The sequence below is a fragment of the Bufo bufo genome, chromosome 2, assembly GCF_905171765.1.
Source record: "Bufo bufo chromosome 2, aBufBuf1.1, whole genome shotgun sequence".
Taxonomy (NCBI): Eukaryota; Metazoa; Chordata; class Amphibia; order Anura; family Bufonidae; genus Bufo; species Bufo bufo.
Window position 1 is genome coordinate 197,842,068 of NC_053390.1, and position 17,950 is coordinate 197,860,017.

A 17,950-nucleotide genomic window follows, 5' to 3' on the forward strand; every position below is an offset into this window, starting at 1 on the left:
CTGGTCACAAAGCACTGAGGGATGGGGGGCCCAAGCTGAACTCTTGCACCAGGGCCCATGAGCCTTTAGCTATGCCCCTGACTACAACAGACATGTCAGGAGAGGTGACAGCTCCTCATTAATACCACATGTTGGGGAGGGGGGGGCACTTAGAGGGTTTCTGTCATGAGAAATAACGTGATGTAGCTGGCTGACATTGGCGATGTGCTAATGTCGGCAGTACATAACAGTGTGCTTTATAACTCCCCGCCTGCCGCCGTTCTCTTAAAATAAAGACTTTTATAATATGCTAATGAGCCTCTAGGTGCTATTAGGGCGTTGCTTCAACCCCTAGAGGCTCGGTCTAAGCACCCTTTGGCACGCCCAGGTCCAGTTGATTGACTTTCGAGTTCTCCTCAGTGTCCCGTAAATCCCGCACCTGCACCATCCCTTTTAGTATTCGGCGCAGGCGCAGTGAGTGAAGGACGCGCTCCTGCTGGCGGCTTCATCACTGCGCCAAAGGAAGGAAGGAAGGAAGTCGGCAGCAGGAGCGCGTCCTTCACTCACTGCGCCTGTGACGAATACTAAAAGGGATGGTGCAGGTGCGGGATTTACGGGACACTGAGGAGAACTGGAAAGTCAATCAACTGGACCTGGGCGTGCCAAAGGGTGCTTAGACCGAGCCTCTAGGTGCTGAAGCAACGCCCTAATAGCACCTAGAGGCTCATTAGCATATTAAAAAAGCACACTGTTATGTACTGCTGACATTAGCACATCGCTTATGTCAGTCAGCTACATAACGTTATTTCTCATGACAGAAACCCTCTAAAGTGAAAAATCATTCATTCGGGTGTATGGACCCTATATGGCAGCACAAAGAGACCTTCAGAAACTATGAAGAATAATTTCACACCATGGCACACATTTAAGCTAAACTCATTTTTTCCAGATCAATTCCTTTAAAAAATCTGCAAGCCTCCATATAACATTAGGGGTATACGACGTTACGGTATGGACGATAGCAATTAGGCGTCATCTGACATCTATAATATTCTCATGTGCATGCGCCATAGCAGACATCACAAATGTCCTGTCCTCTCTGTAATACTATAATATATACATACACTATCTACTTGTATGTATGTATATACACCTATATATGTGTGTATGTATACACTATGTACTATATAGTAACATAGTACATAAGGCCGAAAAAAGACATTTGTCCATCCAGTTCGGCCTGTTATCCTGCTCATATATATGAACAGCACGGTGGCTCAGTGGTCAGCGCTGGGATCCTAGTTTCGAATCCGACCAAGGACAACATCTGCATGGAGTTGGTATGTTCTTCCCATGTTTGTGTGGGTTTCCTCCAGGTTCTCCAATTTCCTCCCAAACTCCAAAGACATACTGATAGGGAGCTTAGATTGTGAGCCCCATTGGGGACAGTAAATAATGAGGATATAAAGCGCTGCGGAATATGTCAGCACTATATAAGTGCATAATATATATATATATATATACACGGTGTAGCCTTTTACCTGCTCCTCTTGCCCCAGTGAGTGCAGGATGAGCTTCTTGGCCTCCAGGAACAGCGGGTGCCCCAGGTCCTCATAGGGCTTGTAGTTGGGGGCGTTGTACCCCTGCTGGGACAGCTGCCTCTGCCTGCGGTAGTAGTTGTCCCTGAACACGTCCTCCCGGGGGCGCTGTGCCCAGCACGTGTAATGTGAGGGGCTCCTGGCCTGGACTTTGAGCCCCTTCTGATTGGGGGCGGGCAGAGGTCTGATGAGCACATAAGTTCTGGGGTCGCTCTGACTCCCGGGCATGTCTACTCGGGTGGGCTAGGATCCTGTTCCGGAATCGGTGTAACTCCCTGTAGTAACAGCTGCCGCCATGCGCTATACACACATATTAGTGTCCTCTTGTGTATGTCCCCGGAGCCCTGGTTACCCCTGGTTACCAGAACGCTTGGGTCATACTATTACAGGCTGGACGGGGAGTTTATGGGAGTAAGCTGTAAATATAGCAAATACTTTCTATTTGGCCACTTTTTATTAAAGGAACTATGCTTTAACTTCAAATTATCCATAGAAATACCACGTCACTGCCGTTACTGTTGCCTGGTGCCCCCCTCACCTAAGCACAATGGTTCCTCCCAGGGTCTGGCAGGAGTGCCAGCAGTGGACTAGTCAGTAGCGGGCGGCGGCGGCGCAGTGCACGGACCTCTGCAGACACCTCACTTTATAGGTGTAGTCAGGGCTTCTGATGCCGCCTGCCGCACATTGCTATACAAACTCCTCATGTGGGGACTAGGATTCTGTGGTCTCTAACCTATCACCCCCAGCAGCTGCAGAACTGAAACTACCAGCATTCGATGTCAGAGCATGTTGAGAGTTGTACTTCTGCTGCTGCAACAGCTTGAGGGCCACAGGTTGCACACACCAGGGCTGTAATTCATAGCGCCTGCCACATTGGCCCTGTGATAGTTTGTCTATATGATAGTGCCTTGGTGGTATAAAAATGCCCACTGTGGTGGCAATACTGTCTACCACTCTGCCACTATATTGTTTGCCACACTGCCCCATAACAGTGCCTACCACACTGCCCCTATAATACTGTCTACCACTCTGCCACTATATTGTTTGCCACACTGCCCCATAACAGTGCCTACCACACTGCCCCTATAATAGTGTCTGCCACACTGCCCCATAACAGTGCCTACCACAGTGCCCCTATAATAGTGTCTGCCACACTGCCCCATAACAGTGCCTACCACAGTGCCCCTATAATAGTGCCTACCACACTGTCCCTATAATATTGTCTGCCACGCTGCCCCTATAATAGTTCCCATGTAATTGTTCCTACCTCAGTTCCTGTGTTATAGTTCCTGCCTGAGTCATTACAAAAATTGTCTGCCACGCTACCCCTATAATAGTGCCTACCACAGCGCTCCTATAATATTGTCTGCCACGCAGGCCCTTTAATATCGTCTGCCCCGCTGCACCTATAATAGTGCCCATGTAGTTGTGCCTACTTCAGTACCTCTGTGGTAGTGCCTGCCTCAGTCCTTATGAGAAGCATCTATGTTCTGTCAGTGGTTTTCACTGACCCTTGGTAGGAGATGCTCTAAAAATCCATTTTCAGGCTTCAAAGGGAGAACAGACCAACAGCGAACCCTTTACAGACATTGTATTGGATGAAACACGGACAGTCTTGTCACGGACATCATCATGGACGTAGTTTATGCTGTGTAAATACCAGACGGGATTAGTAAATCTGCTCCTCTGTACCAGCAGTGCCTATGGCAAGTACTGTATGTGAAACAAACCATGACCCAGAGGTGTCCATGGTCTACGCATCTACTAATATGTATGTACATATGTTACTGTATTTCTCTGAAATTAGGAGAGGAGAAAGTAATCATTTTTGAAGACATTGATTTTGATGGTGCGGAAGCTTATCGTCAACTCATGTATATAAAAGGAAAGGATCCCTTTCTACCTTCCAGTCCTTATTATAGCAGGAGATAGATCATACCTGCCATGGTACCTTTATACACTTTGAAGGCTGTGCTATGTAAGTACTATAGCTCACATTTGTGGTCAGGACCTAAACGAGTGGAAGATGCCCAACCACCACCCCCCTACCTAATTGGCCTGAGGTGTGCCTTGGCCTCACTAGGTCGGTATGCCTGAAAAAGGGGGCATACCCTGAATGTGATGGTTGAATGACTGAATGAAGAATGGGAATGGGTGGGCAGGGGACGTCCGAATGCCGACGTGCTGCCTGGGAGAGCCAGACTGCTTAAGACAGGTACCGGCCCCTCCCACAAATCCAGGCTAGCCTGCGGCCAGCCTTAACACTTGTGGTCAGGACCTAAACGAGTGGAAGATGCCCAACCACCACCCCCCTACCTAATTGGCCTGAGGTGTGCCTTGGCCTCACTAGGTCGGTATGCCTGAAAAAGGGGGCATACCCTGAATGTGATGGTTGAATGACTGAATGAAGAATGGGAATGGGTGGGCAGGGGACGTCCGAATGCCGACGTGCTGCCTGGGAGAGCCAGACTGCTTAAGACAGGTACCGGCCCCTCCCACAAATCCAGGCTAGCCTGCGGCCAGCCTTAACACTTGTGGTCAGGACCTAAACGAGTGGAAGATGCCCAACCACCACCCCCCTACCTAATTGGCCTGAGGTGTGCCTTGGCCTCACTAGGTCGGTATGCCTGAAAAAGGGGGCAAAACCCACCAGTGAGGGAAGGATTGGCCTGAGGTGCTACTCTGCCAATGTACTGAATGCTTGGACCAGCTCCGCTTGTGGCTCCGGGATATACCGTACAAAGCACCCCGAGCGCCAGCGCCCCAAGTGTTTAATGATATGCACAGGGACTCCATGCTTGGACGCTGCGGATGCCGCACCGATGCGGAAAGAATGCCCCGAGAATTGAGCCGGATTCAATCCTACACTGGTCAACAGGATGCGAATATGTTTGATGAACTGGCTGGACGTCAGTGGACCAACAGGGAATAGAAGTAATGGGTCGGTGGGGCTGTGAAGACTAAGGGCCAGCAAGAGGTTGTCAAAGACTGTCACTGGACACCATGCGTTTGTGGTCTGGAAGAACTTAACTACATGGCCGGGACCTACCTGCCTTGTTTTGTTGTGAGGCAACTGCGAATGAGTTACTGCCCATCCTGACTAAATCTCCCTTGCGGAGAGCCACCGCCCCTTGTCTGGCCTGTGTCACTTCACCTGGTCTTAAAACCCCGTAAAACGCCAAGTACATCGCCGCCTTGATCACCAGGCTGGGAAGGACTCCGAATGGTGACAATGTGAGAACTTCCGACAGGCTACGAAACGTGTCCCCCTTAATAGGTCGACGGACCGACTTTACCGTGACCTGGCTTTTTTTGAATGCCTCTGAGGATGGCCTTGATCGGGTGAGCTGAAAATATAGAGGGTCTGTCTGGCTCTTGAAGTGCCAAAAAATGCTGCACCCCAGCCAAATATAGCCTAATGGTGTTGTAGGATAAAGCCAATACCGAATGACAATAAGACACGAAAGCCACCATATACTTGACCTGACTGTGTCACCTCTAGGATATGCCAACTTAAAGTTCGAAAAAACCACCCACGCTCGGCGGTACGACCGCAACGTACTGGCCGACAAAGACTTGGTAATGAGTGAACTGGCGACCACCATCAGAGAGTCTAATCCAAGACCACCAGCCGCCAGTCCGGTACCGGGGTGCCCACTGAGTCTGCTTCTGGGTTCTGTAATAAAAAGCGAGAAAAATCAAAACGAGATAAAGCATCAGCTGCAACATTGCTGACCCCGTCCAAAAACAGGGCATGAAAATGAAACCCCTGTTCCAGAGCTATCCAGGTCAATCTATGCATGAAAGACATGATGAGTAACGATTTAGATCTGCCCTTGTTAATGATCTCTGCGGTCGCCATGTTGTCAGTGTGGAAAACCACCGTGTGACCCGACCACCTATGCCCCCAGACTATAGCAGCTGCTACGATAGGATAGATCTCGAACAATGCCGACATCTGAGAAAACCCTGGCAACTGTAGCACGTGTGTCGGCCATGAGCCGGCGAACCAATGTGAGCCAAATATGGCCGCGAAACCTACCGAGGCGGCCGCGTCTGAAAATACATGTGGAGAATCAGAAGTGGCCCTCGGAATAAACATGGAAATGCCGTTCCACCCACTGAGAAATCTGTCCCACATGAACAGATCTGCTCGGGCGTTCGCATTAAGATGCACTGATGCGTCTAAATCACTGGTCTGTTGTAATAAGACTAGCAATCTTGAAATGAATGATCTACCCTGAGGAATGATCCTCATGGCAAAGTATAACATGCCCAACAGAGACTGCAATTCTCTCTTGGTGCAAACCTGAGACATGAGCAAGGAACGGACACCTGATTTGATTCTGTCGAGTTTGTCTTGTGGCAGACTGGCTGACATGGCACGTGAATCCAGAGAGATCCCCAAGAACGTGACAACCTGCGCAGGCCCTTCTGTTTAGTGTTCGGCCACTGGAATGTTTAACTCCTTGAAGACCTGCAAGAGAACCTGCAAGTCAACAGGTGCCTGTGAGGGTTCTTCGATCAACAGAAAATCATCCAGGTAGTGAATGACATTCTGGCAACCCTGTTCCAACAAAATCCATTCCAGTGCCTACGCTAACCTGTCAAACAGACTGGGGCTGCTCTAGGAACCAAACGTCAACTTGGTGGCGAAATAGTACGCATCTCTCCATTTGATGAAATGCCACTGCCAGAGAGATGGGCTAATGGGCAGCAGTTTGAACGCATCAGAGACATCTGCTTTGGACAGCCAAGCCCCCATGCCTGTCTGAAGAATGACCTGGATAGCCTGGTCTACGGAAGTATACTTCAAGGAAATTCCTCGGACGGAAACAACGAGTTGAGACTAGGACCGTGGGAAGAATGTGGAGCAGACAAATCATAAATCAAACGAAATTTATTGGAATATTTTCCCTGCACCACCCCCACCGGGCTCACCCTCCAAGTGCAGAAAGGAGGGGACTGGAAAGGACAATGATGAAACCCTTGTCCAGCTCAACTGCCAAGAGTGAATCCACCAGACCAGCATGTTTAGAAGCCGACTGCAAGTTGGGGCATTCATGAGTCTGCTGGGGCAAGGTGATGAGCCCAGTGTGAAACCCCCGTGAAAACCCTTCCACCAGGAATGTACAGAACGGCTGAACCGGATGAAGCCGCAGCATCTGGTCTAGTGCCTCCACATTCACCCGGCTCAGTCACGCCGGCTTCGATGTGCAGACCGTGACCGGATGTGCCCTAAAACATGTGGCACAGACATGCAGGAGCCTGCACTGGCTGAAGTTGCAGATGGTGTAGACCACTGCAAACAACACAACAAACACCACAAAACAACAACAACAAAAAAAAAAACGAAGAAAGAAAAAGAGAAGAGAAAAAAAAACAAAAACAACCTGTTAACCCTACGACCTGCTGCCCGTAAGCTGACAAACAAGATGACGGAATCTAAGCCCCTCCCCTTCCCCCCCCCAGCAGCGTGAAACGATTGAACGAAAAGCCTTCGAGGCTGACAGGGAGTATGATAGTCGTTTCCACTGACGTATGAAGCGAGCCCGAGTTTGTGTGAATCTGTGACGTGGCAGATTAATTAAAAACGAATACTGCGGGCTAAAGAACCTACAGACGTGGTAGGTGATGTATGTAAGTATAGGATTTGTGGAAAACAGACCGTATGACGTATGACACTAGTCTACGAGATGAAACGGGGTGTGTATGTCGTGCGAGCGTGTAGCTGTATTGGCGGATGTACCTATGCTTAGAGGTGTATGGATGAAGCTTGGTGGATAAAGTTTTTTTTTTTTTTTTTTATCCCAAAAAATTCTTTTTTTTTTTTTTTTTTTTTTTATTTGAACAACCCACTCTTTTTTTTTTTTTTTTTACTTTATTTAACAATCCACTTGTACCCTTTTTTTTTTTTTTCGGCAAACTGCCTGATGTGCGAACTATGTGTCTAAGGTATGTATGTAGTGTATGTGATGAGTGTCAAACATGTGCACAAGCAGCAACCTTGTAAGTAATCAACTCAGTAATGGCACCAGGACCCAGCTGCCAGAGTTTAACCTGCTGAGCCCAGATGACTCGCAGCCCCTGTATGAACTTAGATACAGGTTATGCTGAGACAGGCAATGAGCTCCAACTATGTGACAATGCTGCCCATTGGTGCCAAAACTTGAGTTGCATGTGCCTGAACGCAGTGAGGAGAAGCGATCCTCCGGCACACTTCCCCCTCTCTACACACCCTCCTAGCCTCCTCCACGTTGCCACGCTCCCCAAACAAACCAGTTATCTTGGAAAACGACCTGAACAGCTTGCAGACTGAAGGGAAAGGTACACCCGGCTTCTCTGAGATCCGACTCGTGCAGGACGCTTGCTGATGACGTCACACCCGGAAGTAGCAGACGTCCGAATGCCGACGTGCTGCCTGGGAGAGCCAGACTGCTTAAGACAGGTACCGGCCCCTCCCACAAATCCAGGCTAGCCTGCGGCCAGCCTTAACACTTACCAATCATTTTGTGTCACTTCTATGGAGATTGTAAGTGGGTGGTCAGACCCCTTACAGAAATGGATCTTCTTGCCCCTAAGTGGTCCCCCACTCTAAAATGAAAGACGGAGGAAAGACTAATATGTTTCTCTGGGTTTCAGAGAAATATATATGAATTGTCTTGTCTTGTACTTTTTTTCATTATGGAGCGCGCCTAATATGTGTGAAGAGTATTCTAGGGCAGGCAATGCTACAAATTAGCATGCCTAATAGTGTTGAGCGAACTTCTGTTTTAACCACTTCCCATCTGGGCCCTTTGCCCCCTTCCTGACCAGGCCAAATTTTGCAAAACTGACATATCTCACTTTATGTGGTAATAACTTTGGAACGCCTTTATTTATCCAAGTCATTCAGAGATTGTTTTCTCGTGACACATTGTACTTCATGATAGTCATAAATTTGAGTCAAAATATTTCACCTTTATTTATTAAAAAATCCCAAATTTACCCAAAAATTTGAAAAATTCGCAATTTTCTAAATTTCAATTTCTCTGCTTTTAAAACAGAAAGTGATACCTCATAAAATATTTATTATTTAACATTCCCCATATGTCTACTTTATGTTGGCATCATTTTGGAAATGTCATTTTATTTTTTTTGGACGTTAGAAGGCTTAGAAGTTTAGAAGCAATTCTTCAAATTTTTAAGAAAATTGCCAAAACCCACTTTATAAGGACCAGTTCAGGTCTGAAGTCACTTTGTGGGGCCTACATAGTGGATACCCCCATAAATGACCCCATTGTAGAAACTACACCCCTCAAGGTATTCAAAACCGATTTTACAAACTTTGTTAACCCTTTAGGCGTTCCACAAGAATTAAAGGAAAATGGAGATCAAATTTTTAAATCTTACTTTTTTGGCAGATTTTCCATTTTAATCAATTTTTTTCTTTAACACATCGATGGTTAACAGCCAAACAAAACTCAATATTTATTACCCAGATTCTGCGGTTTACAGAAACACCCCACATGTGGTCGTAAACTGCTGTATGGGCACACGGCAGGGCGCAGAAGGAAAGGAACTCCACATGGTTTTTAGATGCCATGTCCCATTTGAAGCCCCCTGATTCACCCTTACAGTAGAAACTCCCAAGAAGTGACCCCATTTTGGAAACTAGGGGATAAGGTGCCAGTTTTATTAGTACTATTTTTGGGTACATATGATTTTTTGATCATTCATTATAACACTTTATGGGGCAAGGTGACCAAAAAATTGGTTGTTTTAGCACAGTTTCTATTTATTTATTTTTAAAGCGTTCACCTGAGGGGTTCAGTCAAGTGACATTTTTATAGAGCAGATTGTTACGGACGTGGCGATACCTAATATGTATACTTTTTCTCATTTATTAAAGTTTTACACAATAATAGCATTTTTGAAACCAAAAAATTATGTTTTAATGTGTCCATGTTCTGAGAGCTATAGTTTTTTTATTTTTTGAGAGATTTTCTTATGTAGGGGCTCATTTTTTGCGGGATGAGGTGACGGTTTTATTGGTACCATTTTGTGGGACATACGCGTTTTTGATCACTTGGTGTTGCACCTTTTATGATGCAAGGTGACAAAAATTGCTTGTTTTGACACAGTTTTTTTTTTTTTTTTTTTTTACGGTGTTCACCCGAGGGGTTAGGTCATGTGATATTTTTATAGAGCTGGTTTTTACGGACGCGGCAATACCTGATATGTATACTTTTTTTTATTTGTTTCACTTTAACACAATAATAGCATTTTTGAAACCAAAAAAATGATGTTTTAGTGTCTCCATGTTCTAAGAGCTATAGTTTTTTTATTTTTTGAGAGATTTTCTTATGTAGGGGCTAATTTTTTGCGGGATGAGGTGACGGTTTTATTGGTACCATTTTGTGGGACATACGCGTTTTTGATCACTTGGTGTTGCACCTTTTGTGATGCAAGGTGACAAAAATTGCTTGTTTTGACACAGTTTTTTTTTTTTTTTTTTTACGGTGTTCACCCGAGGGGTTAGGTCATGTGATATTTTTATAGAGCTGGTTTTTACGGACGCGGCAATACTAAATATGTCTATTTTATTTTATTTTTTCTATTTTAAATTTTTTTTTTTATTCCTTACTTGGGATTTTTTTTTTTTTTACATGTGAAACTTTTTTTTATTTTATTTTTTCAACCCTTTATTTTATTTTTATTTTATTTTACACTTTTCGTCCCCCATAAGGTCATACAAGACCTCTGGGGGACATTTACTTCACTTTTTATTTTTTTTTACACTGTTGATTTCTCCTGTAACTGGGGCTGACATAGTAGCCCCAGTTACAGGACAAATGCACCCCTATAGAGGCTGTACAGCAGCAATCCTGCGCTGTACAGCCTCACAGCAGGGCTGATCGAGGTCTCTGAGAGACCTCACACAGCTCCTGCACTCTCCGGTCACGGCGGTCACATGACCGCCGGGCCGGAACAGGAAGCGCACAGCGCTTCCTTCTCTGCAGACACAGCGCTCGGTGAGCGCTGTGTCTGCAGCGATCGTGAAGGCAGGGACACCTGGGCACTGTCCCTGCCTTGTCTTAGGGTTGCCCTGCTGTCACTGACAGCGGGCAACCCGATCAGCAGCTGCACGATTAGCGTGCAGCTGCTATTTCTGACAGGACGTTTTAAAACGTGCTGTCAGAAATAGACGTCCACCCATAGGACGTTTATATCCTATGGGCGGACGTGAGGCGGTTAAGTTCGGCGTCTAAAGTTCGGCTTCCGGTTAGCGGAGAATCCCGATATGTATTCCGAATTCCGTTGTGGTAGCGGAACCAATAATGGCCGATTATTGATTCCGCTACCACGGACCACAACGGAATTCGGAATCCATATCGGGATTCTCCGCTAACCGGAAGCCGAACTTTAGACGCCGAACTTAAAACAGAAGTTCGCTCAACACTAATGCCTAACGTTTGGTGGCATGAGAAAGTTAGATATGCTAATTTGCTTGTATTTTGCCAGAAACGAAGAGTAGCATTACCTGACCTACAATACCCCTCATGCACACTAGGCGCATTCCATAATGAAAGTGCTGCGGTGAAGGACCGCAAAGCGACTTAGCCCTCAGCTGCCTTTCATTTAGTAATGAAGACCGCACCGTATAGTCCTTCTTCATTGTTATTGGCCGTGCTGCACCTTTAAACAGGTGTTGCCAGTATGGGGTTTGGCTGGTTAGGTGGGGGCACAATATGCATATTATTGCTGTTCTTGCCTGCAATCTTCTGCAGGTTATTTGACAGTAAACATTGAATAATAAAGGGGTTATCCCATCTTAGACAATGGGGGCATATCGCTAGGATATGCCCCCATTGTCTGATAGGTGCGGGTCCCACCGCTGGGACCCGCACCTACAAGGAGAACGGAGCGGAGAAAGTGGAGGAGGGCGTACTGCGCATGTGCAGCCGCCCTCCGTTCATTTCTATGGAGCCGCTGAAAATAGCCGAGCACTGGCTCAGCTATTTCCGTCGGCCCCATAGAAATAATTGGGAGCGTTGGCCGCGCATGCGCGGTGCGCTCCCATTCACTTCAATGGGAGAGGCGGGGAGCTGTGCCTGGTGGTGGACGGACCCTGGGAAACCCGGGGGCCTCCAGCCACAACTCTCCCTGGCTCCGTTCTCGTTGTAGGTGCGGGTCCCAGAGGTGGGACCCGCACCTATCAGACAATGGGGGCATATCCTAGCGATATGCCCCCATTGTCTAAGATGGGATAACCCCTTTAATCAGCTCTGGAATACCCACTTCTCCGAACCCCAGCTCTCTCCTGCCCTGCAGGTGGGAGCCCTTCTTCTCCCATCTGCTTTTCCTCCTCTTCCACATCATCTAATATAAATGTGAATTATCATCAGGAACATCCAGCTCCTCTTCTCTCGGCATCTTTTCTAGGACATGGAGAGTTTGAAGGATGATTTGGAAGAAGTAAAGCCAGCAAAAGATGAGGATGGTCCTCATTAAGACCTGGCCCCCTAAGGGGTGCAGACTGGATTGTATTGGTTGGCACGCTGACAGTGGAATAATAAAGGCTTCGGCTATCTTAGTTTACGGCTTATGCAGGAATACGTAAATGTAGGAATAAATCAATGAAACTGACGCAGCAGAAGTCTCCCTGCACTCTCTCTCTCTCCAATATTCTTCTATTAATTGTTTTCAGAATCACTGTCCCTAGCACATGAGTGCTTGACACGTCTTTCCCAATGCTCCGCTCACAGGACAATGGCGGAGACTGCACAGCCACCACTGATAGATTGCTTGGTGGTCGTAACCATGGAAACAAGCAGTGTGTAATATGATGGAAAAATGAATCCAGACAGCAAAGGAAGCAATATGGATAATAACAATACATTAGTAATTGGCTTGTATTAACTTTGTCTAAATAATAAATGCAATTTGCTGAAATGACACAACCCCTTTAAGCATATTTCTAACACAGCTAATGGCTGTTTGACTTTCAGTAGATCTATCAACGACAGAAATAGCTACTCCATGGTTTTCAAAGTCTATATGTACCATGAGACAGTGAGTTCATTTTCCTTTACCTTCATTTCCCATATGTCTAAATCATCGTTATATTAATTACTTATGATTACTCATTCCTCTTAAATTCCTGTGACTGTCCTTTCTGCAACATCAAGTTTAAGACTTCATGTGTAAGTTAGCAATATGCTTGATGTTGGTAATTAGTGTTGAGCGAAATGAATTCACATCACCACGTGATCACGCTGGGCACGCATGGTGACATCATGCTTGCCGCAGGTCCTTTGGCGCGTTTTCTTTAATCAAGACAGGGCCGGACTGGGAATAAAAACCAGCCCTGGAAAAAGTTGCATACCAGCACCACAGCATTGCGTCATTATGTACTTGTTTATAATAGGAGAAAGCATTCATTTTAAAACACGTGGGGCCACCTATTTAATGATTGTTGCATGCAACATTTTACTTGACCAGCTATTTTAGATATTCTACGGCAGTCCTGTTACAATCCCCTCTCCCCCCCAATGAGCCTTTCGACCAAATAATAAAAATATTTATAAAACCTCACCCATATGCTGCAAAAAAAAATAAAAAATCTGCAATGTAAAATCGATAATAAAGATCAACTACAAACAAACATATTTCACATAAAAACTTACAGTTACTTGGCCCTTGGGGATCTCGGACACCACTTCAACACTTTGGCCGGGGGCTCGGCGGAGCTGATGTTGTGTTTTATCCTAATGAGAAAGATTTCATAATAAGGATTTGGAGAAGGGGCAGAGGGATAGCAGAGCAGGGAGAGGCTGGTGCTGCTACTAGGGGGTCATACCATGGGGGAGTAATAAAGCCCACCATAATGCCCCCCCCCCAGTAGTAATAATTCTCCTTATAATGTGCAAAACATACCCCTCTGTAATGCCCCCAGTTGAGCTAATGTTCCCATAATGTGCCAATATAAAATACCCCTTCTCAGTGCCACCTGTAGATGACCCCTTAGTGCTCCTCCCCCCTTCCCCATAGTACCCACCATAATGTGTCCCAGTATAAAATGCCCCTATACAGAGCCCCCATATAAAATACCCCTTCTGTTTAGCCTCAATAGATGCCCCTATAGTGCCACCCAATAATCTGCCAGTAATAAGTGCCCCAATAGATGCCCCCAATCATGTGCCAGTAAGATGTGCCCCCATAGATGCCCCCCAATCATGTGCCAGTAAGATGTGCCCCCATAGATGCCCCCCAATTATGTGCCAGTAATAAGAGACCCCCACCATCATGTGCCAGCAGCCAGAGCACCCCCATATCATGTGCCAGTAGCCAGAGTGCCCCCCCTTATGTGCCAGTAGCCACCCCTTATCATGTGCCAGTAGCCCCCTTATGTGCCAGTAGCCCCCTTATCATGTGCTAATAGCCCCCCTTATGTTCCAGTAGCCCCCCTTATGTGCCAATAGCCCCCTTTTGTGCCAGTAGCCCCCTTATCATTTGCCAATAGCCCCCCCATGTGTCAGCAGCCCCCATCATGTGCCAGTAGTCGTCCTTATGTGCCAGTAGCCCCCACCTTATCATGTTCCAGTAGCCCCCCCATCATGTGCCAGTAGCCCCCCTTATGTGCCAGTAGCCCCCCTTATGTGCCAGTAGTCGTCCTTATGTGCCAGTAGCTCCCCTTATGTGCCAGTAGTCGTCCTTATGTGCCAGTAGCCCCCCCCTTATCATGTTCCAGTAGCCCCTTTATGTGCCAGTAGCCGCCCCTTATCATGTGCCAGTAGCCCCCTTATTATGTGCCAGTAGACCCCCTTATCATGGGTCAGTAGCACCCCTTATGTGCCAGTAGCCCCCCCATCATGTGCCAGTAGCCCCCCCATCATGTGCCAGTAGCCCCCATCATGTGCCAGTAGCCCCCCTTATGTACCAGTAGCCCCCCTTATGTGCCAGTAGTCGTCCTTATGTGCCAGTAGCTCCCCTTATGTGCCAGAAGTCGTCCTTGTGTGCCAGTAGCCCCCCCTTATCATGTTCCAGTAGCCCCTAATGTGCCAGTAGCCGCCCCTTATCATGTGCCAGTAACCCCCTTATCATGTGCCAGTAGCCCCCCTTATCGTGGGTCAGTAGTCCCCCTTTATGTGCCAGTAGCCCCCCATCATGTGCCAGTAGCCCCCCCATCATGTGCCAGTAGCCCCCCCATCATGTGCCAGTAGCCCCCCTTATCATGTTCCAGTAGCCCCCTTATGTGCCAGTAGCTGCCCCTTATGATGTGCCAGTAGCCCCCCTTATGTGCCAGTAGCCCCCTTATCATGTGCCAATAGCCCCCATGTGCAGCAGCCCCCCTTATCATGTGCCAGTAGCCCCCCCATCATGTTCCAGTAGCCCTCCTTATGTGCCAGTAGCCCCCCCTTATCATGTTCCAGTAGCCCCCCCATCATGATCCAGTATTGTACCTATATAAAAAAATAATAATAATTAACTCCAGCGATGCAGGCCTCTTCCGGTCTGTGTCCCTTGCTATACGGCTCAGTCAGACGTCATCGCGCCGCCTGCACCGGCCTCTTATAGGCTGCCAGCCTAGTGCTGGCAGCCTATCAGAGGAACAGGAGGGGACACATCTCTCCCTCCCCTGCCATAGCATAGACATCTGTATCGCCGTCCTGAGGACGGCGATACAGATGACTGTGGAGATGAGCGCTTCCACAATGGAAGCGCTCATCTCCTGCTGTGCCCTGCAGCCGGCCGCCCCCACTTGTCACCAGGGCCGCGGCCTTGCAGCACTCAGGCCTACCGGCCTAACGGGAAATTTCCCGGTATCCCGGCAGGCCAGTCCGGCCCTGGCGGACGGCCTCGCTGCGATCAAGTGGATGAGGTGTATATAAAAAAAAAATGTAGCCCCTGAGGAGCTGAATGTCACAGATGCCACAATCAGTGTTGACCCTGAGGGGTTAAAAGATGGGGAGGCGTAATCGCCGTTCCTCGTCATTTCGCCCGCCCCATACAGTGGAAAATGATTTGTGACAAATTAATTCGGTGAAGCAGCCAAATTGAATTTTTCTAAACTTCGCTCATTTCTATTTGTAATCCTCCCTCTCCGTGGAACATAGGTTTGACCCTACTTGTCTGCGCGGAAAGAAAGGATTTCCATTAAATGATTCCTTATGGCAGAGCTATGTTTCATTGTAAAGTCTTCAGTAACCCTGTCGTCTTCCTCATATTGGAGAATCTATTTGACTATATGTGGACTATTTGGTACAAGTCATTAATACTGGGTTGGTTTTTTTAACTGGCACCCATACCTAATCTGGATATATTTTTTGCTGTAGTTTGATAAATGACCCCATATGTTTTGACATGTTTTGTCATATATCATTACATCAAGGTATAAACTGAGTATACTCCTTGTTAGATATCAGTGATTTGCGATTATTTTTAGCCAAACACAAGAGTGGATACAAAAGAGAGGTATAGTAAGGTCTTTCCTTAGTACTTTTACTCCATTTTTAATCCACCTCTGGCTTTGTTTTGCCAAAGGGCTACAAACTCTAAGGCCTCTTTCACATGGGCGAGTTTTCCACGTGGGTGCAATGCGTGAGGTGAACGCATTGCACCCGCACTGAATCCGGACCCATTCATTTCTATGGTGCTGTGCACATGAGCGGTGATTTTCACGCATCACTTGTGCGTTGCGTGAAAATCGCAGCATGCTCTATATTGTGCGTTTTTCACGCAACGCAGGCCCCATAGAAGTGAATGGGGCTGTGCGAAAATCGCAAGCATCCGCAAGCAACTGCAGATGCGGTGCGATTTTCATGCATGGTTGCTAAGGAGACGATCGGGATGGAGATCCGATCATTATTATTTTCCCTTATAACATGGTTATAAGGGAAAATAATAGCATTCTTAATAGAGAATGCTTAGTAAAATAAAATAATAAACAAATTTAACTCACCCCATCCACTTGGTAGTGCAGCACGCCAGACCTGCAGGGTATAGCGAAGCGAGGTCACGGTTATAGGCAATCGAGGGTTGCTCACTGTATTGGAGAACCCTGGGCAGGCATGCGGCAGTGAAGGAGAGGTAGACACAGTTCCTCTGGGGCACACTCTGTATATAGGGACCAGGCCTGATGGTGGATGAGGTGCCCTGGATGTTACAGGTATTTTTAGTGCCTGGGGCAAGGTCCCTGTTGGATTCGTGACGCCAGTGCCTGTAACGGTGGCACACCGATTTATAGGAGGAATAACTGAGTACTCAGTGGATAAACCAAACGTTGCTTTACTTGGTGAACACAGTCCAACTTTGTACATACAGTTACAGTTGATAATGATGAGAGCGCAGTCCCTTGAACAATACTTCACAAGCAGGTAGACTTCAAATAGTGGCAGGTATTAAATCATGCAAGATACTTGGAGGGCACAACGGTTAATACTTTGCAGTGCAATGCTGCGCTATCCCCTTCAGCTATTCTAGCTGGCTGGATCCCAAGGCCCGGATGCCTAAATGCTGGCTTTAATCCTTGGTATATAAATCCTTCCTCCAGTATTGGCGCTTGCTTTACTTTATAGAACCTCTGCCCATTCAGGGTACTTATCTGACCTGGTATTGTCCTTACTCGGCTTGAGGGTAACTGCAGGTTTCTCCCAGGAGGTGCTGTCCTGCAACTGGGGTGTCTCTACTGAGCTAATCCTAGCCTCAGGAGCTTCAGGTGGACGAAGTAACTCCTCTAGTCCCCTGGAATGAACTACCACTCCCCTGTCTGGGCCTTCCTATATATATCTAGGGCTCTCTAGCTCCCTCTAACGTCTGGGATGTCTAACTACACCCAACTAGGCCTGACACCAGATAAACACAGGGAAACACATATACATAACATTACAGGTAATAAAAACACATTAACCCCTTCTGTGCAGTGCCCACCTTTACCTAGTGGGACACTCTATACAACCACGCTATAACGTTGCCCGTCCTCGGCGCAACATGGAGGGGCCCTGCCCGGCTGGATACTGCAGCCTGAAAGACAAAATGAGAACCGGCATACATGGCAAATATCACAGCAACAATACAAACATCAACAAACATTGTAACTGCAGGAATGGTGAAAAGGGGCGTCGTTCTCTTCTCTCAGGATAATGGAAGGGAACAGGGGCGCTGACCTGGTGCAGCGTATTAATAAACCAGGATAGTCCATAAATGCAAATTGTCCATAATATAACAGTAGAACAATATAAAACGATGTAAAGTTCTTGGAGGCTCAAGGAACAAATATGAGTCCGTACCCAGGCTTGTAACAGGGTTAAACAGGGGTTTCCCGTGAGGGGCTACCTGGGCCCATGATGTAGTCCTCAAACCTCACAGGTGGGTGTCCCCTGGTAGAACGT

General features: G+C 47.1%; 1 protein-coding gene across 1 annotated transcript in view; it reads right to left on the reverse strand.

Moving 5' to 3' along the window:
- CCDC60 (coiled-coil domain containing 60) overlaps window positions 1–1,847 on the reverse strand; it is a 230,793-nt gene extending 228,946 nt beyond the window's left edge. The window contains exon 1 of the mRNA XM_040416015.1: window positions 1,521–1,847. Coding sequence (XP_040271949.1) covers window positions 1,521–1,805 — 285 coding nt within the window. The 5' untranslated portion in view covers window positions 1,806–1,847. The remainder of the gene's footprint in view (window positions 1–1,520) is intronic.
- Window positions 1,848–17,950: the final 16,103 nt, after the last annotated feature.